Below are 24462 nucleotides of genomic sequence, written 5' to 3' on the forward strand. Positions count from 1 at the left end.
TGGGAGAGGAAAAGAGGGGTGTTGTGGAAGAAATGATAGAGGAGAGAAGAGGAGAGAGAAAGAGAAAGGATGGCAAAGGAGAGAGAGACAGACGGGTAAAGAGAGAAGGAAACTGGGCAAAAGTAAAGAGAGGAGGAAGTAAAAAGAGAGGGATTGTGGTAAATTGGGAAGATAGATGGGAGAGAGGGACTAGTGCAAGAGGAGGAGCCAGAGGGAGAGAGAGGAGAACTGGGGGAGGAAGGGAGAGGAAGAGCAGATGAGAATTAAAGGAAGGAATGAATGTAATCTCAAACTATCACCACTGAGTCCGAGGATGAAAATAACCTTAAAAGCAGCCAGCGGGTAGTGGTAATTACCACAAATTACCGTTGTTAGCAAACAAGAACTGATTTCCATTTGAAAAGAGTGGCGGGATGTCTTCCCCTTTAGGTAATACTGGAGGACCAATCTCAACCACTCGCTAATTAAATCCAACAAAACAAGGACAAAGGGACACCCATTAACACTGTCTAGACAACAGCAGCAGTCTGAAATGGTCCTGGTGAAATAGTACAGATTACAGATAAACACACTAATATTTGTACCGTGCATAAGCTAATACATTACTGGTATACATGCATGCACCCACAAAGAAAGAAAGAAAGAAAGAAAGAAAGAAAGAAAGAAAGAAAGAAACACACACACACACACACACACACACACACACACACACTCTCTTTGGATTATGAAAGTGCAGGGCTCTCCCCAAAGAATATAAGTGAGTGACGCTGCCTCACTTCTGTATCATTACTTTTCCAGTGTATACATTTTTATAATCAACAGTATCTACCCCAGATTCTTCCTAGAGGTTGTATGGCTTTGCTATCATGCTATTACATCTCGGAACTGGCTATCTTGTCTTGGTAAGACTTTCATTTCCGGCTCACATCACAACCCAGTGTTGATCTAAAAGTGCTGTCAGAGCCGTCTCAAGAAGCGTCTATAGATTTAGGAGAAGAGAAATGACATTTACATAAATAAACACATTTACGTAAATGTAATTTCTCTTCTCCTAAATCTATAGACGCTTCTCTAGACGGCTCTGACAGCACCTTCAGATATATTATTGACAGTTATGACAACCATTAATGGCATGGAAATGTCAAATTCAGATAAGGTTATTGGGTAATAAATACAATATGCAGGTGCTGCTTGTGCAGTGGAAGGAGATGAGGCCTGAAAGATGGGATGTGATATGGCACAGATTATTGGCTAGAGGGAGATGGGAGATAAGGTAGAGAGAGACCACAAAAAAACACTTACACACACACGCACACGCACACAGACACAGACACACAGACACAGACACACACACACACACACACACACACACAAACTTCCCACTTATACATACAGGCAGCAGCTAGCAAATGATTAACCGTGCAGTGGGTGTGGGAAAATTACATTTGGCCAGCAGTTGCACGTCATTTGGTTGTCTGGGATAGGCTAGTGCTATGTAGGGGGAGCATGACTATGATTTAGCACCTATTTAACCGACATTATACACGTAACATTGACCAACTAGTCATGTGTGTGCTTGGTGAGTGACATCATTACTTCCACGAATTGGGGGTGGATCCCTGGTCAGTATTGCAAAGGTTAACTAGGATAATGGTAAGGTTATAAAACAACATTCATTTGCAGTGGAAAGCTTGGTAACATTTAATCTTAGTCACTTTTGGTGAGGAAGAATAGTGAAATGCACTCACTAATATGCAAGTGCCTGACCAGTTTCTGCAGCTTAATGGCATTCTAAACCACCCACTCCATTTTAAGCATTTCAATTGCACTCTCAGTTGTCCAAGTCGTAATTTAACAGATACCAAGTATGGATACGAGTATAACAAAATCGTCACAACCCTAAGTCCAATATGATGAAAATAAAAATAGTTCGGTGAAGAAGAAGACCCCTAGTCTTTATGGTGGGTGTGGGAAAATTACATTTGGCCAGCGGTTGCATGTCGTTTGGTTCTCTGGATGTCATGACTTCTAGGAATTGGGGGTGGAATCCTGGTCAGTCTTAAAAGGTTAACTAGGATAATGGAAACACTGTAAAACAGTGTCACATTCATTTGCAGTGGAAGGCTTGGTAACGCTTCACTTAACAGTCCTGTTTAAGATGGTATTTACTTTGTATTTATTAACATGGCACGTGGCTACAGTAGTTTCAGGTACTTATTACTTATAAGGAATTCAGCACAACTGGTAAATACCTGATACCAAAAGGTACAAACTATAAGATTGTGCTTTATGCTATGAATCCCAAAGAAACAAAAACATTTTAATTTCTAATGATTATGTATTTTAACATGTCATGAGGTATCAATCAATCAAGCGTCCATCCATTTATCAATTAATTAATTCATCAATCCATTTATTGTATTCTAACTTTATTACACATGATCACAATGCTGTATCATGTGTTTAATGACTTTAATGACATTGGGGGATTTCAAGTTCATGGGGCGACAGCAACAGAGGCTCAGTATGTGGTAGCTTTGCTCTGACCTGCAATCTTTCTTCTTTCACCGTTCACCAAGCTGAAGAATAGTGACATGCAGTCACTAATATGCAAGTGCCTGACCAGCTTCTGCAGCTTAATAGCATTCTAAACCACCCACTCCATTTTAAGCATCAAAGAGAACCATAGGAGGCATTCGAACAATGTGCTAGCAATCAGACCCAGGGTTCATTTCTCTTTTTCATGCTAATGCTAGCCGTTATTTGGGTTAAGTTTGAATGGGTTAGGTAATCACAGTGAGTCTAAGGAAAAATGCTGATAATTGGTGTTAGCATGTGAACATGAGGACTAAGCTGTTTTAACACTAGTGATGCCACATGTCTGACATTAATTAATTAAAATATTAATATGTGAAAGCCTAGTCCTCCTCCTTCCCTGACTCTTCCTAAATGTTCGTTTTTTTAATTGTAGTTATTAATTAGACTTATTAGAAATTACAAATAGAATAGAATCTGGAAGCTCTTTAAACCTTAAAAATAAAACCTCTGATGATAATGGATGATAATGGGTGCACATGTAAAGAGGAAAGATGAATCATCAACATAACCATCAACACTATGACAGGATTGAATTGAGAACAATAGTGTAATTATGGGGATTATGGGCGCCCAACCCGAAGATTGCTGTTTCGAATCATGTTTGGGACACAATAAAAAAATTTTTTTTTTAAATTATTGCTAATTGTTGTAGCTTATGCTAATATTTGCTAATGCCGTCCCCTGACAACTTACCCTAACCATTACTTGAAGTGAATGCCTAACATTAACCACTCGAAGTTAATGTCTAATACTGCCTAACCGCCACACAAGTTGTAATTCACTTAACTGTAAGTGAGTAATGTATCTGGCAATTCATGTAACTCTTACTCAACATATCTTTAGTTTTTGATGTATCTTACAGCACCACAGGTGGTCAAATATTGGTATAGACAGATAATACGTGCACACAGTCCGTATTTCCTTGGTCTGCAGAAACAATCCCCCAGAACGTATTCCGTTAGAACTATGTTGGCCATAGTGAGACAGGAGACTAGGACGGATGACAGTTTGGATAGAACAGACAATGCATCAGGCACACTGTCATCACAGAATATCCTCACCGAGAGGGCAGGCCCTACAGCTCACACAAAACCAAATATCAACAGCACACTCAACAGTTTTCACTGTTTATGTGACATGCAGATGTTGCAAAACATCAGTGACAATACGTGGGACATGTCTGTTGATGAACTGCAAGCATTCATCACTCTACTAATAATGGAACAGTGAAGCATGTTTTCTTGTTTTGGCTCTGTACTCCAAAAGTTTGGATTTGAAAACAAACAATTACTATAAGGTTAAAGCATAGATAGCCAGCTTTTATTTAAGGGTATTTTTGTACATATTGTTTTCACCATTTAGAAATGACACTTTTTATACATAGTCCCCCTATTTCAGAGCACCAAAAGTATCTGGATGTGCCTGAAGCATTGGAAATAAAACACTAAAGAATCGAGGACAGGTCAAAAATAAGACATACATTTATTCCCAATAATTACTTCAAACGGTTATGGACATGATGACACAAACTCAACACATTATATCTGACTCCAAAAGATATTTAATGGTTAATAATGACTGATAATGATTTGCTCATCCCTGTGTGACAGACAATTGATCATATCGGATCCTAGATTAAACTCTGTGATAACCTGGTCATGATTATGTTGTGCTGTTTTAACAGAATCTTTATCTAGCGCACAACATCACATTTATGCACATAGGAAGAATGAGAATAGAGTATCAACAAAATAACCAACTTAACAGTTTCAAAGCAACATATGACTGTAAGTTTTAACCACATGTAGACGTGTGTCGAGGACAACATGGGAGACCGGTGGCCATTGGCCTAACCCTAGTAGCTCAAAGAACATCTCGCTGTCCCTCTCCTTAAGTATCATTCCCAACAAAGGACAAGGTGTGAGACACATTACAATCGCAAAGGAATTGACAAATGGCAAGGGTGCAATTTCTTCAGGATGTCCGTCAGGCACGCTCTTTCAACCGTAAGTAGGTATACATATTTAAATCAAGGCTGGCGCCACCAAAAATCCGTCTACAAGTCTACTGTACAAAACTCCAAGTAAGTGGAGAATGAGGTCTAACATCGAACTTCAACTATCCCTTTAATGATTACATTTTTGGGTCATTACAGGAGGAAAATATAGCTACAGTATAGCTTAGGATGTTTAGTTTCAGGAATAAAAGTCATGGGTTTGACAACAGACTGTACATTACACACCTCATCCAAAACTACACATGTAAAATGAACACCAAAACACCATTACTCATTTTGCATGAGATTAGTTTCTAAATTACATAATAAATAGGGCCTAGATCTTGCTTCTAGCAGTACGATAAATGGTATCAAACGGAAGCTCATTGCAACAGATGTGATGAAAGGTACGTGTCTGTTCTTCGCAGGCTGGGTGCGGGCTGCGCGGGCTTCTATTCACATGCAATCACTTTGATCATGTAAATACATGTTATTGTCTGTCTGTCTCTGTTGCTGATAGAAATGACGGTTGAGGCCGATCATTTGCCCTTTTGAGGCTGGTGTTAATCGTGCCTCAGGACATGACTTGGAGATGTTGGCTATCAAAAAAAGGTGTGGTAGTCATGAGAATGCTTCCAGATTTTTTCTGTGCGATTTAGAAATTGTAACAACGCTATCATGTTAAAAACAGACATTTAGGAAAAGTCAGGGAAGGAGGGTTATTTAGCTGTGCTTTAACTGGACTGAACTTGGATATAAGATGAAAAGGGGCAGACAGACGCATTCCCAACCCCTCCCCATCTTGTGATGACTGTCCATTAGGCCTAGTTAATGGAACGGAAGCTAGAGATAAAAGCAGCTGTAACCTGATCCATCCATCTCCACCTCCTCCTTCTGACTCTATTTATCTGATCTATACCAGCCACCACTCTCCATGTCTCTTTGTATATCAGTTCATATCATATAGGCCTACAGCAAAACATATCCATCTCCTTTTCTCTCATTTTTCTCATGGTATTGGCTCAAACCTCTTACGTCATCCAGTCTACTGTGGACTGAGTCTTAACTGGACATGCCAGTCAGTATTCTGCTTCAAGATATCACCATTATCTAATTTGTTACTTTGTTCCTACTCTGTTTGTTCTCTACACACATATTTATTATGATTATGTGTGTCGATTGCTCTCTTTACTCCAGAGAACCATGTTTCCCACCATCCTTTCCACACTTATTGGTCTGACTATAAAGATGCCCCTCTAATTTAATCCATTACTTTTCTCTAGATCAAGCGAAGAAAAAAAAAAAGTTCTCAAATGTATAGCCTGCACAATGTCACACTGCATCTTGGAACATTGTGACATGATGGCCACCACTCTTCAAATCTTTTCAAGGCATGATGACCTTACACTTTGGAAAATCTGACAGGACACTAGCACTCGTCAAGGTTGTCCCACCACATTGACAAAAGAAAAAGTCCATGCCACCTGGTCTGATCATGGATCATGAAAAAAAACTGCCTCCTGGATATACAAAAGATATTTAGGGACGCCTGGAGAACACATTTAAAACAATCAAATGTGTCTCCATCATAACCCCCCCCCCCCCCCCCCAAAAAAAAAGCATATTGATGAAAAAAAAACATTCACTATCTGAGATGCAATTAAGTGAATAAGCCAGAGATACAGTATGTTGACATAACCAGTATGTTGTGATCTTGAAGGCTCTGATCAATAACAAAAATGGTTAAGTCCTTTGAATTAGGCACACACAAAGGGAAAGCTAACAACACAATGCAGGCTGTCATAGGCTCATTAGGGATCTTATTTATCTGTAATAAATGTATCTTATTTATTTATTCCAAACCCTGTTATCTGGTTAGCTAGTTGGTGGTTGACTAAGTAGAAACCTCAGTCGTCAGCTGAAAATCAAATGTTCGCACTGCTGAACTCATTGTGCGCACCGACACTGTTGCAAAACTTTTATGCAACATCAAATGTCGTATTTCGGCCAGCACACTCAGTTTAATTATTGAGCTACATACAGGCTGCTGTCAACAATTGCAGACTGACGTAGGGTCAACGCCTCGTTTAAAAAGCCCATTATGTGGGTTTAAGACACATCTGCTGAATTTCATCCATTGTTGGCATATACTTTGTATAAGCATACAAATGTCAATGAGTTGCTTTATAAACTATGAGCATTCATGAACTCTTCATGAATAATTCATGATAATTCATGAATAATTATTTTGCCTACTGTATGTAAGACCGCAGCAAAAAGTGGATATGTTAAAGTGCTATTTCCATGCCCATTGAATGAAAGAGATGAATGTGTATGCATCCAGAATCAACAAAGTGATTAACAGCCACAGGTGTTGTGAGGCCTTGAGAGCAGGTGCTCTGGAGTCAGCTTCACAACTGCCAATCAACCAACCTTTGTTCCTCATCCAAAGTGTACACGTGATTATGAGGAAGTCTGTATTCATGTATTAATTATCACTGCCGTTAAAAGTATAATGAGAGTGTCAGAGTGACAGTGTGAAATGTTAATAAAACTGCATCGGCTAGATCAGTCTCCTGTAGCTATATGTTCTTTCATTCTGGAGGTATCTGGAGAAGTTGCATTCAAGAGGAGTCGATCTCTTTGGAAACATCTATTGCTTGGTTGGCGTGGTTGACATTTCAAAAGTGACCTTTTCTTCCCCCTCCATTCAGAACTGAACTGAGAAAAATGTGCAATATGCATAATCAAACCTTCACTTATTCTGGTAATAAATACCTGAAACATTTTCAATCCTAGCATAACTGAATATCTCTTGGTTCTCTGTGGCTCAGTTGGTAGAGAATGGTAATAGGAATGGTGAGGTTGTGGGTTCTCACACAACTTAGAAAGATAGAAAGAGAGGAACTGTCTGCATACTTAAAGTCACTACCACTTAACAAGCACCAGCCTAAAAACCTAGATGATCTTTGACAGATCTTAATTTTGAAACCCTTATTAAGAATGTGACTACAACTTTTTATCACTTGAGGAATATCTCTAAGGGTCAACCTTTTCTCTCACAGGCTGACACAGACTAATGCATGTTTTTATTATAGCAGGCTTGATGACTGTAAACATAGAAATGATCTGCATTGCCAAAGAGCTCTAATTTTGTTTCATTGGTGCACAGAACAATCTGGGAATCCTTCTGGGATAATGTTCTGGTGACCGATGAAACGAAATTAGAGCTTTTTGACAAAACATAGATCCGAAAGAACCCAGGATTGGTTCACAATGAACATTGGACTACTCTGGAGTGGCCACCGATGACTCCTGAAAACAGCAGTTGGTCGAAGGAACTCTCCTAACATTCAAGAATTGAAGCAGTGTGCAGCTGAAGAGTGGAGCAAATTGTCAGCAGAATGATGCAGCAAGTTCACTGATGGCTACAGAAACGTTTGGTAGTAATCCTCGCCAAAGGCTGTGCAACAAGGTACCAGCTCTTGGGTGCCTACACTTATGACCAGGCCAATTTGATGTGTTTCCAAGCTAAAATGCTTAATTCTACTTTCAAAATGTATTTTTTTTGTTCTGTACATGAAATTAATGAAAGTGTAAAAAACTAAAGTTTGTGAAATGTTCATGTATTTTTAAAGAAACAGCAATAAACAGAACAACCCCAACTGTATAACATTGTAATGACAGAATGGTTGAGTCCTAATCATTCACAATCTTCTGAGCAGTAATAGAGCAGTCCCCAATAGCTTGGGTTGACTTTTGTAAGCAAGCATACTTGAGTGACGCTCAAAGCAAAGTTGAAATTCTCAATCAACAAAGCAATTTTATTTTTCACATTACAGTGATGGAGATGCGGCATGCGGATGTCACTGAAAGCTTCTGAATCACACTACCTCATTTTCAGCCAGACCCGGCCCATACCTGGGCCAGACCAGCTGATTACATGACCAGCGGTCACTGCACAGAAGGAGACAGAGACAGAAAAAACTATGGGGAGTTGATTGATAGTGGGGGGGGGCATGAGAGGGAAAAAGAGGGGAAGGGAGGGGGTAGAGGCAGATGGACAGAGAGAGATAGAGGTAGAGGCTGGCGTCAGACAGACACTGACGGAGATGGCTCCTGTTGAAACTGGTCACATAGGATCTGGTTTCGCCTGATTAGATTTCTCCCCTATTTTAGGGATTTCCTTTTCTTTCTTTTTTATAGGATGGGGAGAGGAGGAACGAGAGCTTTCTGTAGCAAATGAAAGACAGAATGGAGGAGCCAGGGAGATGCATTGTGGTAAGAGGAGGAAATAGGTGGAGGAAGACAAAGTTTGACAGAATTTGTGACAAATGACAGAAGTAGAAAGAAAAAGATGACAAGAGATGGACATTGCAGTGAACTAGAGAGGGGGCAAAAGAAGAATGAGAGCTCTCAGTGCTATGGATAGGAGGAAAAAGACAGGATGTCTATGCATTTGCTAATAAATGAAAGGTTAAAGGAGACAAAGAGAAATTATGAGGTAGAGAAAGAGAGGGAAAAAAGATTTCGAAGTGGGGATAGAGAAACAGTATAGAGTGAGAGGCAAAAGATGACAGATGTCAATTGAAAAAGACTTGGAAGAGAAACGTTTTCAGTGACGAATAAGAGACAAGGTACAGGAGACTGGGAGGTAGAGGATGGAAAGGGGAAAGCAAAAAAGTTAGAACAATTGAGGGCAAGGAAGGTGGATAAAAAGGGGGAGGCAGATTTTGTGGGAGAACCTTTCTACGTACGTAGATATGGTGAAATAAGTCTAAAAAATATGAACTAATTGAAAAGCGCGGGAGATACTAAAGCTACTACTAATCTGGAATAAGCAGTAAGACATCTCTACCACTGTAAAAATCCACTTTAAACAAAGAGGATACTGTGACAATAGAATTACTTTTACATAATTACTTTTAGGGTTAGCGTTAGGTTTTTCATTTCTCAAAATACAACCTTGTTATGTTAATAAGTAAATGATTACACAATACATACAAACAAATATAGTCTGAATGGGCATTCAAACATTTCCTTTTTTGAACTGGGTTGGCTACTGTGCATTTTAGGCAAAATGGAAAAAAACCTGAAGCCAAAATGAAAGAAGCGTTTTCCTTGCACAAAAGCAAAAAATTGTGTTATAGTGCCTACGATGACAAGCATACTCATGACATGATGCAGCTACCACTATTCTTCACATGAGGGATGGTGCGGAAACTGCATTGGATGTGCTGGATTTACACTAAACGTAATGCTTTGTAGTAAAACTAATAAACACATTTCCAGCCACTTTCTTTGCTGATTCACTTGAATTAATTGTTGCAAACACAATTATGGATGTGAAATAGATTTTTTTTCAAATAAGGGATTCTTTTTGGCCACTCGGTTATAGACCAATTTTTGTAGAGTGACTGGGATGATTTTTCCTCTCAGCCATTCAGCATTGTACATTTTTGTACGTTTCCCCAGGCCTCAGGGTAGCATTCCTGAGCAGTTTTGTTCCTCCCCATTTGCTCAGTTTGTAATGACAACCTAATCTACACATTGTGTAACTGATTCCTATGTAAATCAGAGACCCTATAAAAACAAATATATTTATTAAGAAATCACATTAACTATTATCCTTGCACTCAAATGGACTCAATTCAACTTACTGTGTGACTTGTTGAAGACACTTTTGCATTTGAGCTAATATTAAGAGTGTCATAGCAAAGGGGGTGAATACTTATGTACATGAGGTATATCTGTATTTCTAGTTTGAATCTTGATCCAGTACTTTTTACTATTTATACAGTGGGGGAAATAATTATTTGATCCCCTGCTGATTTAGTTAGTTTGCCCGATTACAAAGAAATGAGTGGTCTATAATTTTTATGGTACTTTTATTTGAACAAATAGAGACAGAATATCAACAAAGAAGTCCAGAAAAAACACATTATATAAAGTTATAAATTCATTTGCATTTGATCGAAGGAAATAAGTATTTGATCCCCTACAAACCAGCAAGAATTCTGGCTCATACAGACCGGTTATATGCCCATGAGGCACACAGATTAGTCCTGTCACATTAGGAAAAGTACTCCTAATCTCTGCTTGTTATGGGTATAAAAGACACCTGTCAATAGAATCAATCTCTTCCATTCCAACCTCTCCACCACCATGGGCAAGACCAAAGAACATTCAAAGGACATCAGGGTAAGAGTTGTAGACCTGCACAAGGCTGGAATGGGCTACAAGACCATCAGCAAGAAGCTTGGTGAGAAGGAGACAACTGTTGGTGCAATTATTAGAAAATGGAAGAAATACAAAATAACCATCAATCGCCCTCGGCCTGGAGCTCCATGCAAGATCTTGCCTCATGGGGTAAGGATGATCATGAGAAGGGTGAGGGATCAGCCCAGAACTACACGGGAGGAGCTTGGTAATGATCTCAAGGCAGCTGGGACCACAGTCACCAAGAAAACCATTGGTAACACACTACACCGTAACGGATTGAAATCCTGCAGTGCCCGCAAGGTCCCCCTGCTCAAGAAGGCACATATACAGGCCCATCTGAAGTTTGCCAATGAACACCTAAATGATTCAGAGAAGGCTTGGGAGAAGGTGATGTGGTCAGATGAGACCAAAATTGAACTCTTTGGCATGAATTCGACTCTTCGTGTTTGGAGGGAGAGAAATGCTGAATGCTACAATCCCAAGAACACCATCCCCACCGTCAAACACGGAGGTGGAAACATTATGCTTTGGGGTTGTTTCTCTGCTAAGGGTACAGGACGATTTCACTGCATTGAGGGGCCAATGGACGGGGCCATGTACCATAAGATCTTGGACGAGAACCTCCTTCCCTCAGCCAGAGCACTGAGGATGGGTCGTGGATGGGTCTTCCAGCATGACAATGACCCAAAACATACAGCCAAGGCAACAAAGGAGTGGCTCAAGAAGAAGCACACTAAGGTCATGGAGTGGCCTAGCTAGTCTCCAGACCTTAATCCTATCGAAAATTTGTGGAGGGAGCTGAAGCTTCGAGTTGCCAAGCAAATGCCTTGAAACCTTCAGGATTTGGAGAGGATCTGTAAAGAGGAGTGGACAAAAATCCCTCCTGAGATGTGTGCAAACCTGGTGACCAACTATAAGAAACGTCTGACTTCTGTGCTTGCCAGCAAGGGTTTCTCCACCAAGTACTAAGTCATGTTTTGCTTGGGGATCAAATACTTATTTCCTTCGATCAAATGCAAATGAATTTATAACTTTATATAATGTGTTTTTTCTGGACTTCTTTGTTGATATTCTGTCTCTATTTGTTCAAATAAAAGTACCATAAAAATTATAGACCACTCATTTCTTTGTAATCGGGCAAACTAACAAAATCAGCAGGGGATCAAATAATTAGTTCCCCCACTGTATAAACAATATTAGGTCTTCTGTACAAAACTGTAACCTCAACCAGAGGTTTTTTGAAATAGGTCTCGACCAGGTTTCATGTAGATGGCTTGAAAACTATTTAACAGACAGAACGCAATGTATATCTGATGGTGTTAAAATCAGGTTTTCTGGATGTAACAAAGGGTATTCCACAAGACTCGATTCTTGGTCCAGTTCTTTTTACTACTAATATAAACAATATTGGGTCTTTGGTACAAAACTGTATTTGCATGCAGATGATACTATAGCATATGCTGTTGCCCCTACAGGTGAGCTTCATGCTGCATTAACTGCTCTTAAGATAGCCTTTGTTAAATTCTAATTGGTACAAGCATATATTATTTCCCAGATCACAGATGCATCTGATGATTTATGCATACTTTGGGTGATGCCCCAATTGACAGAGTTCCTCATTATAAATACCTGGGCCTCTATATTGTTGATGATATTTATTTTAAATTACATATAGAAAATTGATTTAAGAACATTTGAATCAGACTCGGCTTTCTTTAGTCCAAGCGACAATTTTACCTGTGATTGACTATGATGATATTTTATACATACATGATCCCACTAGCACATTCAAATCCTTGGAAGCTATATATCACAGCATGCTCCGGTTTATAACCCGCAACAGATATATCACTCATCATTATACCAGAATGTGGGTTGGGTTTCCCTGGCTAATCAAAGATCATGCCATTGATTTAGATTAGATTAGATTAGATTCAACTTTATTGTCATTGTGCAGAGTACAAGTACAGAGACAACAAAATGCAGTTAGCGTCTAACCAGAAGTGCAAAATAGCACTTCTGGTTAGACTTCTTGGCTTACTTTTGTTCATAAAGCACTTCTCCAGGAACTACAATAGTATCTTACCCTACTTCTAAATTGGAGGATAACAAATGATAACACAAGAACACTGGAACTGAAGCTAGAGTCATTGCTAAAGTCTCTTAGGCCATTTCAAGAGAATGTTAGCGGATTTATTCATTTTAAATTGTATAATTGTTTTAGTGGGTCCTTTGTTGTGTGATTCCTATCTATTGTTTTTGTCTGTTATCTACATTGCTTTTTTATCTAGGTTGGGCTTATGTCTTAAGGCTTTATATCATTATTGTTATTATTTTCTTTTTTTCCATTCATTATTTTGTAGATTTTCATTTTTTCCCCCTCTGATTTTGTTTCGTTTAAATATGTGGTTTTGTCTGTCTGGATATCTTATTCCTTCATGTACCTTGTTATGTAACTCTTATGTAAAAGAGTCTCAGCAAGATCTCCCTGTATAAATAAAGAATACATACAAATTGTACCTCCACCAGCCTCCCCTGAGCTCCACTGTGTGTGTGCTAGAGTCCAGCTCATGATAATTTAGGAGGGGAGGCTAAAGGGATGAAAGAGGAGGCCTTAATGGAAGACAGATGGGTGCAATAAAAATGAAAATGGATAGGCGATGTGAAAGAGGGATGAAGAGAGGAGAGCAGAACAAACAATACTCCAAATATGACACACACACACATTACTCCGGTCTCATGGTTAGTTACCTTTCACTTAGTGTGAATCTCCTCATATTGTCACCTGTGGCCTTACATGACACCATGTCCTGACTCTGTGACCATCGAAACAAATATCAGATCAATAGCCATGACCCCCCCCCCCCCCCAAACAAAGTTCAGATCAACAATCATGCCCTCCACCCCACCTCACCCACTCAAACAAACTTCATATCAACAGCCATTCCCCTCTAACAAACACAAACACATTCTCTCAGTCCCAATAAACAGATACTGCTGGCCCTTGGACTGGGACAGAGGAGGCGATAACAGCTTGCTACAGGCTTTGACACCACCACCCTGTTTATCCGGCATTAGTAATGTGAAATGCACATTACACTTGTGAAATGCATTAGCCTTGGTAAATACACCTTCTGTTATGTGTGTGTGTGTGTGTGTGTGTGTGTGTGTGTGTGTGTGTGTGTGTGTGTGTATGTGTGTGTGTGTGTGTGTGTGTGTGTGTGTTTGTGTATGTGTGTGTGTGTGTGTGTTTGTGTATGTGTGTGTGTGTGTGTGTGTGTGTGTGTGTGTGTGTGTGTGTGTATGTGTGTATGTGTGAGTGTGTGTGTGTGTGTGTGTAGGTGTGTGTGTGTGTGTGTGTGTGTGTGTTGGAGTGGAAGGGGGGGGGTGATATACAACACAATAGAGGCAAAAAACAAAGAGATTGTGTCTACCTCGACACCAACATTTTAGGGGAATGGAACATTTGTGTAAGGTAATGCCAAGATGAAGGTTCAAACAGCTCAACAGGTCTTTACGACCTCATCGTCCACAGGATATTGGTCCACAGAATGTCACCTTCGGTAAAACTACACTGTCTGAGGCCTGTGTTGAGCAATCGGTTGATTTCATGATTTCATTGTTTATTTAGAAGGCCAAGTCAATTAAGAAAATACATTGTTTTTTCCATGTTAGCTTTGTGGGATTCTGTCACTGAAACTGAGTTGAGTTGACTTGGTGTAACTTGTTGTTATTTGTAAAGAAAATAGCTATCATTAAAGGGACAATCTGGGATTGGAACATAACTTTTTAAACTTATATTACATATATTTACATATATTAATTATATATAGCCATTGATTTTTTAAGAATATATATTATACATGCCTTATGAGCTTAGTTCAACTGTCATCATAATCCAAAATATAAGCTTGTTTTACACCATTGTTTGTAAACAATGCAATTGTAAACAAACACTGTTCAGCTTCAAAACATGGTTAAAACTATCATTTCATATTGATCTGCACCCATAGCTCTGTCTATGAATTTAAGAGTGGTTACATTTCTCCAGCCCCATCCCTCAGCTGTTTACCAAATGAAGTGGGGGTGACCAATTTGTTGTTGTTTGCCCCACAACTCAATTAGTCTTCCCAGGTTCTATTGGTTGTCAACCACAAGATAACAGGCTGTCATCTTAATAAGACATTTCAATGAGTTTAATTGGTTTTAGGAAACAACAATATGCCAACGTATTGACACAGCTCAAGTGATAACCTCATATAATTGGACAAGAAATTACTTTTGTTAATGAACCCGCCACAATAAGATAGACTTTAATGGATTTGAGTGACACATCCATTTGCAACGTTCAGAAAACTGTTTTTTTCTAAACCAAAAAATGAATTGATTTCCACAGACCTTGGCTAAACACCAGTTGCCAGCAGAGATGCGGAGGACTGTTTAATAACACGTTTCACAACGCTGACATTTTTTGTTTCTTTTCCAAGAGCTTGAAGGAACACAGAAAGGAAACATCTGCTTGTCTCCAAAAAGCCAAAAGACACAACCATACTCCACTGATCAATCTTTTCCATTTTCAAATATTCCATGGAATGCTCTGAGGACATATGTATTTAAGGCGACGCTTTGTCCACAGTTAACAACTACATAACCACATGCTAATATCTGACATTCATTGGTACATATGAACTGCAAATCCAAATAACGTGGCACAATCAAATTACACAATCACAATCACAATCAGTTCTGAGAGCTGAAAGAACCCATTCAACTGAAAAATCAATGATTGTCTTGCAGAGCTGGCTATGTTTATGGTGGCCCTTGCTTGGGTCATCATTTCTAAATGGTCAGGATTGTAAAGGTATCGTGCTGGCTCTTTCACTCTGCCACAAAGCATTTAATAACTAATCATCTGAGACACTCTGACATTAAGTGGAAGACTAATTTGAAAAGACCAACACAACAGAAAAAACATTAAATCTCTGAGAGTCTAAAATTGAGTTTTTGTCTACAGGACCACTTTCTCAGAGGTAGGGGCCAGCAAGCCATTGTGACTCAGAGTTAATCCAGTGAGCTGGCATGTGATAACACAGGAAAGAACACCATCTAACAAAGTGCCCTTGTGACAAAACACAGTTCGCAGACATTACCAGACAAAGAGCACTGCTAGCGCAGGAGAGAGAACACTGTGATGATTCATACCACCTGGACACAACTCAGGTTTTACAATCCTGGCTGGCACTCCTAACAAAGAGCTGCCTATGTGCGGACATTTCAAAGAAGCAGAACCACTCAAAGATTTATGAATGTATCCACATAGTACAGCTCTGGAATGATATCAGGTACGATCTGATATAAATTTAAGGACCAAGCAACAAACGCTTGTTCAATCTAATCAAAATTGGACACAGTAGGCAAGCTTGGCATCAGTTCATAAGAAACCTTTCAAAACCAGGACACATGCAGTCAGCTTGTAAGCATGCTTCTTCCCATCCCCTCCCTCTCTCAGCAAGAAAACAATATGCAGGGAAAACAGGGATGCTTTGTTGTGATTTGAACCTCTGTTCAAACCACTCTGTTGCAATTCCTCAAAGGGCCACTGCATATGCATTGATATCACTGATCATGCTTTTAACATAATCAGATCATGAGTTCATCTACAGTAGCATGCAAGAGTAAGATGAGGCTTCCAGTCATATAGTGATAGTTCCTGGACTGACCGTAAAAGGTACGGTTCCACATCCTCCTGGTCACAGTCTTCCCCACTGGTTTGCCACCAGATGCAGATATGGTCTCATTCAAGGCATGGGAGTACAGCAGTAGTCCGTCGTAGAAACCCCCGGAGATGATGTTCATCTGCAGGATTAAAAACAGGGAAATGGGGGCTCCCATTAAACCTATTGTGAGATCTCTGAGAACCCAGCTGTCTAAAACACAGGGCTAATGAAAACATCAGCGTGAAACACTGTGAAAACTGTTCCTTAAAGGCACCATATGCAGGATTGCACCCTCTTTTCACTGCAATGGGAATTACAAAGACAATTCAGAATAGTGTCTGTTCCTCTCTCCCTCCCCTTGCTCAATGCAAACTAATTCAATGAATTAAACAATGAATCTGTCAATCATTTTTGTTAATTAATTGGACAATTCTGATCTTCCAAAATAATTTTCTTGTCGTTCTTGTTGGTCCTTATCCTGTATCCATCATGCGTTCTAATAAAAAAAAGTTTTAAAAATAAACTTATTGGCATCACTTTTGGATTTAAATTAACTTGAAAATTACAGAACAAATATTTTGATTAGGAACCCTTGAATATGGTATCTATAGAATAGACCAAAATTAGTGCAGGCCAAAGTTCCCTGGAAATCTTAACCTGTTTGCCTTCCAAATGGATATGTATCTCAAAAAGGGAATTTAAAGGGCCAATCTGGAATTTGACATTCATTTCTGGACTTCAGGAATAAACTACATATTGATTCTTGAAGAATATAATTTAGAAAAGCCTCATGAGCTACCCCATCAGAATCCAAAATATAAGCTTACATATTGCAAACAAAATAGCCACCAAAGTAAAGGGGAAATGCTTTATTGGGCATTTGGGCTTTAGGCAGACTATTGGGACACATACCATAGAATGTGCATCTTGTGAAACACATCCTGAATCAGTTATTTTCAGGGCCTGTCAAAGCAAAACAAACTTTGTGGAATTCTCTGGTAACTAAGGACCAAGCAAAAGTTAAATCGAATGGAAATTGGACACAGTAGGAGAGCTTAGGACTGGTGTTAGTGACTAAGAAACAAAACAGCACTATGCATAAGCTATCACAATATGCACAACGATCACAATAGCTCCCAGGAACCACACAAAGGTACCGAATTCATAGGCAAAACCGTCCCAAATTTGGACAAACCACATTGGGCTACGCGTAGCAGTTTAAAATGGCCCTCCTATCATCCAAATCATAACATTAAATGTCCATGTTGTAGTATTTTTGTGTGATATGACTATAGAACCTTGAGGTCATTTTTTGAAAATCTAAGCTTTGCTTTGTAGAGTCAATTTTAGGCAATTTCTGGTTTGATTTCTAAATTGACTATTAAGCAATGTGGTGAGGGAGGCTAGGGACAGAACCTTCAGGCTCTGCTTTCCTCTCATCCTCCAGAGTCAGACCTGTCTGTTTATCACATTAACTACACTTAGCTGTCTGCTGCCAATGATTAAGCAGCTTCAGAGGAGTGCCAGACAGCCCCGTCTGAAAATGGCGTGCTTGCGATCCTCCTGGGGATGACATAGTAGCCCTGCATATACGATTCGTGGTGAGTGCAACATATGCATGTGTGTCAGAGTGTGTGTGTGTGTGTGTGTGTGTGTGTGTGTGGGCAGTTGGACGGCGTGGTCTGTTGAGCGCATGCCAGGTCTCGTCGTGTTTTTTTGTTTTGTTTCCCCTCCTGACGTCTAAATTGTCACTGATGTGGAGGCCCACACACACACACACACAAACACACACACACACACACACACACACACACACACACACACACACACACACACACACACAGACACACACACACACACACACACACACACACACACAGACACACGCACACAAATCCCCTTAACACTAGAAGCCCCGGGCCATCATTCCAAACCAAAGTACCCAGATTGACGTCTGGAGACCTACAGTTGTTGACGTTAACAGTAACAGTAACAGTGTAATCATTTAACTAGGTCAGTACCATGCAAGAAATAATGAACTGGTTGTGTTTAGTCAGGTCTTAGGAATCATAAGAATATGACATTTTGTATTTTAAAGAGCTTACATATGGAATATAACGTTGACAGGCATCATTGGTGTAACTGTATAGACTACTGTAAAAAGAAAGAAACCAAAAAAACCTGTGGTCAAATATGAAGCGCCAATATAAAAAGTAAAACAGCCAATATACAAAGTAAAACAGAACACAGTCCACAGACAAATCCATCGGCTCATCATGCAAACCATCAAAACAAATATTGATTTTGTCTCCTGCCTTATAACAAGCAATCGAGTTACTCACAAAAGTGTTCCACATGTCTGCAATCAAGGCGATTTTGTCTGTCTCCCCAATCAATCAGACACACATACCTGTAGGCTACTGTAGCATACATACACAAACAGCTCGAGAAAATATGATGGTTCAAATAGACTGAGAGCAAAAAGATGGCCTGAGAAAAAACTATGCAATAAGCCTACATTTCGAAATACGGGTGTGATGAAGACTGGGTGCCCGCTGTGCGGGCTTCTATTCACAACCTTCCCCCCAGCTGACATATCTAACGTTCGCAGAGCCTACTGTGACGCTTAATGATAACAACCTCTACAGGACAGCAGAAGATGACTGTGACATCTGTGACAACACAGATGATGACAAATTCGCTCACCTTCCCCCACTCCGGCCCTATTGTAATTTGCTGCCCATCTTTTACTTTATTATAATTACTGAACCCTCATCATCCTGATCATCTCAATTATCTCAGCAGAGATGTTCGTCACGGTTCTGTGATCTGTCTAATGTTAGCCTACATATCTTTGCCATGTTACGCTGCAGTTGTCATAGAGTTAGAACACGTATTTTACAAGTGCCTCTATCTTAGCTCACTCCTTAATATACCAGTAGCCTCGATATCACACTGGTTAGGCTACTCCTACAGCCAAGCTGGGTAGCCTAAACATTTTTTTAAATGCATAAATGAACACATTCATTTTATTATTTTCATGATGTAAAATGGAATTGATTACTGTTCTCTAACATTTTGGCAACAGTAAAATCAATGTTTGCAAGTCAATCTTCTATGAACTAACGAAATTCATTATGTTCTTGAGGAGGATAGGTCCTGGATTGTACTCTATAAATTGTCACGCTTTTGTTTGTTAATGGGAAACGATTCAAGCTTGTTGTAAGTGGAGCACAAGCAAGCACACACAGGAGCTGCAGCAAAATGTGTAGCCTAAAGATCATGAACGTCACACATCAAGAACTATCCAAGGCTACAGGAATGATATGACACCTATATAAAAGTTAGTTTGTAAAAAAGTTTGTAAAAAAAAAAAGAACTGTGAAATACCGACAGTTAGGCAACTACAAATGACTCGGATACGGGCAGTAAAACAGTGAAAATATAATTTGTTTACAGATTAACAGTTGTGAGTTTGATATATTAAGCTATAGCTTATATAATCATATATTTATTATATACTGTATACACATACACTCACCGGCCACTCTATTAGGTAAACCTTGCTAGTACCGGGTTGGACCCCCTTTTGCCATCAGAACTGCCTTAGTTCTTTGTGGCATAGATTCAACAAGGTGCTGGAAACATTCCTCAGAGATTTTGGTCCATATTGACATGATAGCATCACGCAGTTGCTGCAGATTTGTCGGCTGCACATCCATGATGCGAATCTCCTGTTCCACCACATCCCAAAGATGCTCTATTGGATTGAGATCTGGTGACTGTGGAGGCCATTGGAGTACAGTGAACTCATTGTCATGTTCAAGAAACCAGTTTGAGATGATTTGAGCTTTGTGACATGGCGCGTTATCCTGCTGGAAGTAGCCATCAGAAGATGGGTACACTGTGGTCATAAAGGGATGGACATGGTCAGCAACAATACTCAGGTACGCTGTGACGTTTAAACGATGCTCAAGTGCTAAGAAAATATCCCCCACACCATTACACCACCACCACCAGCCTGAACCGTTGACACAAGACAGGATGGATCCATGCTTTCATGGTGTTTATGCCAAATTCTAACCCTACCATCTGAATGTCACAGCAGAAATCGAGACTCATCAGACCAGGCAACGTTTTTCCAATCTTCTATTGTCCAATTTTGGTGAGCCCGTGCGAATTGTAGCCTCAGTTTCCTGTTCTTAGCTGACAGGAGTGGCACCCGGTGTGGTCTTCTGCTGCTGTAGCCCATCTGCTTCAAGGTTCGATGTGTTGTGCGTTCAAAGATGGTTGTAACGATGTCCGTGACACAGAGGCGGAGTCGAGGTTGCTTGTATGGGAAAATCCTGTTTATTTTATAAAGTCTTTCTTAGGACTTTCCAGTCCTTGCTTTCCAGCCTCTCCCTTGAAAGCAGAGAACACATCTTAAACCCTTTCGTCAACGAGGCTTCATTCGCAACAGGTGCGCAACAAAGCCTCGCTTCCGTAACCCTGGCCACGGTCCTGTAGCTCCCTCTACAGGCCGAACGCTGCATGTCCCCCCACAATGGTCTTCTGCATACCTTGGTTGTAATTTCAGTTACTGTTGCCAGTTTGGACATTCTCCTCTGACCTCTTGCATCAACAAGGCATTTTCGCCCAGAGAACTGCCGCTCACTGGATATTTTCTCTTTTTCTGACCATTCTCTGTAAACCCTAGAGATGGTTGTGCGTGAAAATCCCAGTAGATCAGCAGTTTCTGAAATACTCAGACCAGCCTGTCTGGCACCAACAACCATGCCACGTTCAAAGTCACTTAAATCACCTTTCTTCCCCATTCTGATGCTCGGTTTGAACTTCAGCAGGTCGTATTGACCATGTCTACATGCCTAAATGCATTGAGTTGCTGCCATGTGATTGGCTGATTAGATATTTGCATTAACGAGCTGTAGAACAGGTGTACCTAATAAAGCCGGTGAGTGCATATTTCATGTCTGACATCAATTTATCAAATGTCGACGAAGACACGTTTTGTCTTGATTCGATTTATCCAAGGACATAATTTCGACATCATACTACTCATAAAATACTCTTCACGTAATTCATCCAGGCTGCCATTATTGTTAATTCAGAATTTAAAAAAAAGGAGAAAAAATAATTCCTTTGGAGAAGGCCAGTTTACTGATGCGGTACGCCAGCAATATTGTCGCACAAGCATGAACCTTTTAAACTGGGACCTACTGTATGTTATGATACTGTATGTGGATGTTACATGCATGTTTTTATATTACTTTCAAATAGACACCAGGAAAATGTAAGTGTCAAATGTTCTGATTATTTAGAATGCATCCACTGTAGGGCCTTATTGGTTGACAGTGACAATATGAAGGGTTGGCAAGGAAATTTGGTTATGTATTGTTAATAACAAAGCATATCTTAATATTAATGATCTTACTCCAAGTAATTTAATCAACACTATGTGCGGAGTTTGGGATGATTAGAGCAAGAATAGTCAAGTGAGAACAAATCAAATGAGGCTTTAATAACACTGTAAATGTATGAAACTATTACAGGGCAAATACATCATAGAGAAATGTTACATTCTACCCTCATGGTAAATGACAGATAGAGAGAGGTAGAGAGGGAGAAAAGGAGGGGGACCCGACCACATGGCCGGGATACAGTTGCCAAGGACAACAGCTGGGACCACAGACCAGAAAACAAAGAGAAAGAATACAGTATGTTCTACAACATTCTGTTTTATATATATCTTCCAACCATAGTGTTCAAATCAAGAGCTGTTTGTAAAGGAGAACCAATCAGACATCATCTTATCAGTACCAGTCAGTACCTATATCAAAGTAAGAGATCACAGCGTACCTTTCCATCATTACAGTTTATCATATATGAATGGAGCGGAAATTGGGTAAAAAATCAAAACATTGTTTTATGATTTATAATATACAGTATTTATAATATATTTTGTTTAATATTCTTATAATACTTTATATGTTGCTAATGACATCAATAGTATGTGTGTCTGTGTAAGTGTGTATTATTGTGTATGTATGTATATGGTATCTATAAAGTGTACTTTATGTACTTAAAGTGGCAATCTGGGATTGTTACATACATTTTGGGACTTTTCAAATGAATGATATATAGCCATTGATTCTTGAAGAATTGAAGAACTGTCTTTCCCCATCAGAACCCCAAATATAAGCTTGTTTTACTCCATTGTTTGTAAACAATGCAATTGTAAACAAACACTGTATAGCTTCAAAACATGGTTAAAACTATAATGTTGACCTCATGGATGGTCAGTCCATCCATAGTTCATGTCTGTGAAAGTGAGAGTGGTAACATTTCTCCAGCCCCATCCATCAGTTGTTTATTAAAAAAGGGGCTTTGTTGTTGTTTATTAAATAATTAAATAAACCAATAAGACAGTGAGATTCAGCTGCCGATATGTGACTACCTTTGTGTGGAGAACATAATGAGAAGATAAGCTCTGCTAATTAAATAAGCTTGCTCCTCCAAGTTAAGTTGAATCAATCATCCAGGCATTGTACACAAGCCACTTATCCATTCGATATACTTAGCACCGCACACAAATTTGTCCAAGCAAATTTGTCTATCCTCCCTCTCTCCTACTCACAAATGCGCAAACAAACGCTGTAATGCAGATATGGACTTTTTTATACCTGTTGCCTGTACAGTCCAAGCACTCAAGATACAGACCAATCAAATATGCATTTGAATGACACAAAAGCCCATGTACTGGTCTACATTTACATAGCTGTCCTTTAGAAAATTGCCTTGTGATGAGTCCATACATACAATCAGACTGAGCAACAACAAACAGTTGGCCAAAGACATCCAATGATTCCTTATGTTTGTGTTTCGGCTAGTGTGCTTTTAACATTTAAACCAGGGTCCGCCTTTAATTAATACTGTGCTGGAAAAAAGGGTAAAGGCCATAAAAACGAATAAGGTGTGCACATTTTCTTATTCTCTGTTCACATACTGTGTGTTTGGGGAACAAATTGAAATAGAGATAAGTTCAGGGATTGTGAAAAGCTAGCACAGTTGTTTTTTTCTGCATGTCAGGGGTGTACTCCTGTATCTGTGTCAGCAAAGTGATGTGACAGCTTCTACAATGCGCCTTTCATCACTCCAGCTATCATAGGCTAACTGATTCCTATCCATGGCAATAAGGTGAGACAAGTCGACACCCTGAAGAAAACTAGCCGCTGTGATCTTTTATTTGATGGTACATATTGGTTTCACCACATAGAAATGACAACACTTTTTATACATATAATCACCCTATTTTAGGGCACCAAAAGTAATGGGACAATTGGCTTGACAAGTGTTTCAGGAACACTGTCCAGGAGGTAAGCGTGAATGTATCTCCCATCCTCAGAATAAGTCACCAGGCCAACTACAGAGGCTTCACTACAAGGTGCAAACCACTAGTTATTCTTAAAAAGAATGGTCAGGTTACGGTTTCCTAAAAACTACCTAAAAAAGCCTGCAGAGGTCTGGAAAAAGGTCTTGTGAACAGATAAGATGAATATTATCATGTTCCAGAGTGATTGCAAGAGGAGGTTGTGACATTGTGGAGGGGGTGTTATGGTTTGGCCATGTATAGCTGCCACTAGAACTGGCTAACTTGAATTAACTGATGATGTAACAGCTGCCGTTGTCACTGCTGCAGAATGTATTGAGTGTACAGAAAGTGTACAGAAACATATTGCATGCTTAGTACAAGCAAATGCCTCCAAATTAATTGTATGAAACTTCATCATACAGTAAGACAATGACCCCAAACATACTGCCATAGCAACTAGGGAGTTTTTTAGGGCCAACAAGTGGAAGGTTCTTGACTGGCAAAGTCAATCTTCAGATTTAAATCCAATTGAACATGCATTTAATTTCCTGATGATA

General features: G+C 39.6%; 1 protein-coding gene across 1 annotated transcript in view; it reads right to left on the bottom strand.

Moving 5' to 3' along the window:
• The window catches only part of LOC310810889 (atrial natriuretic peptide receptor 1-like), a 76822-nt gene that overhangs the window by 20623 nt on the left and 31737 nt on the right, over window positions 1–24462 (bottom strand). Inside the window, exon 5 of the mRNA XM_083678782.1 lies at window positions 16537–16672. Coding sequence (XP_083534908.1) covers window positions 16537–16672 — 136 coding nt within the window. The remainder of the gene's footprint in view (window positions 1–16536; window positions 16673–24462) is intronic.

Source organism: Argentina silus, assembly GCF_951799395.1.
Source record: "Argentina silus genome assembly, chromosome: 10".
In the NCBI taxonomy this organism is placed as follows: Eukaryota; Metazoa; Chordata; class Actinopteri; order Argentiniformes; family Argentinidae; genus Argentina; species Argentina silus.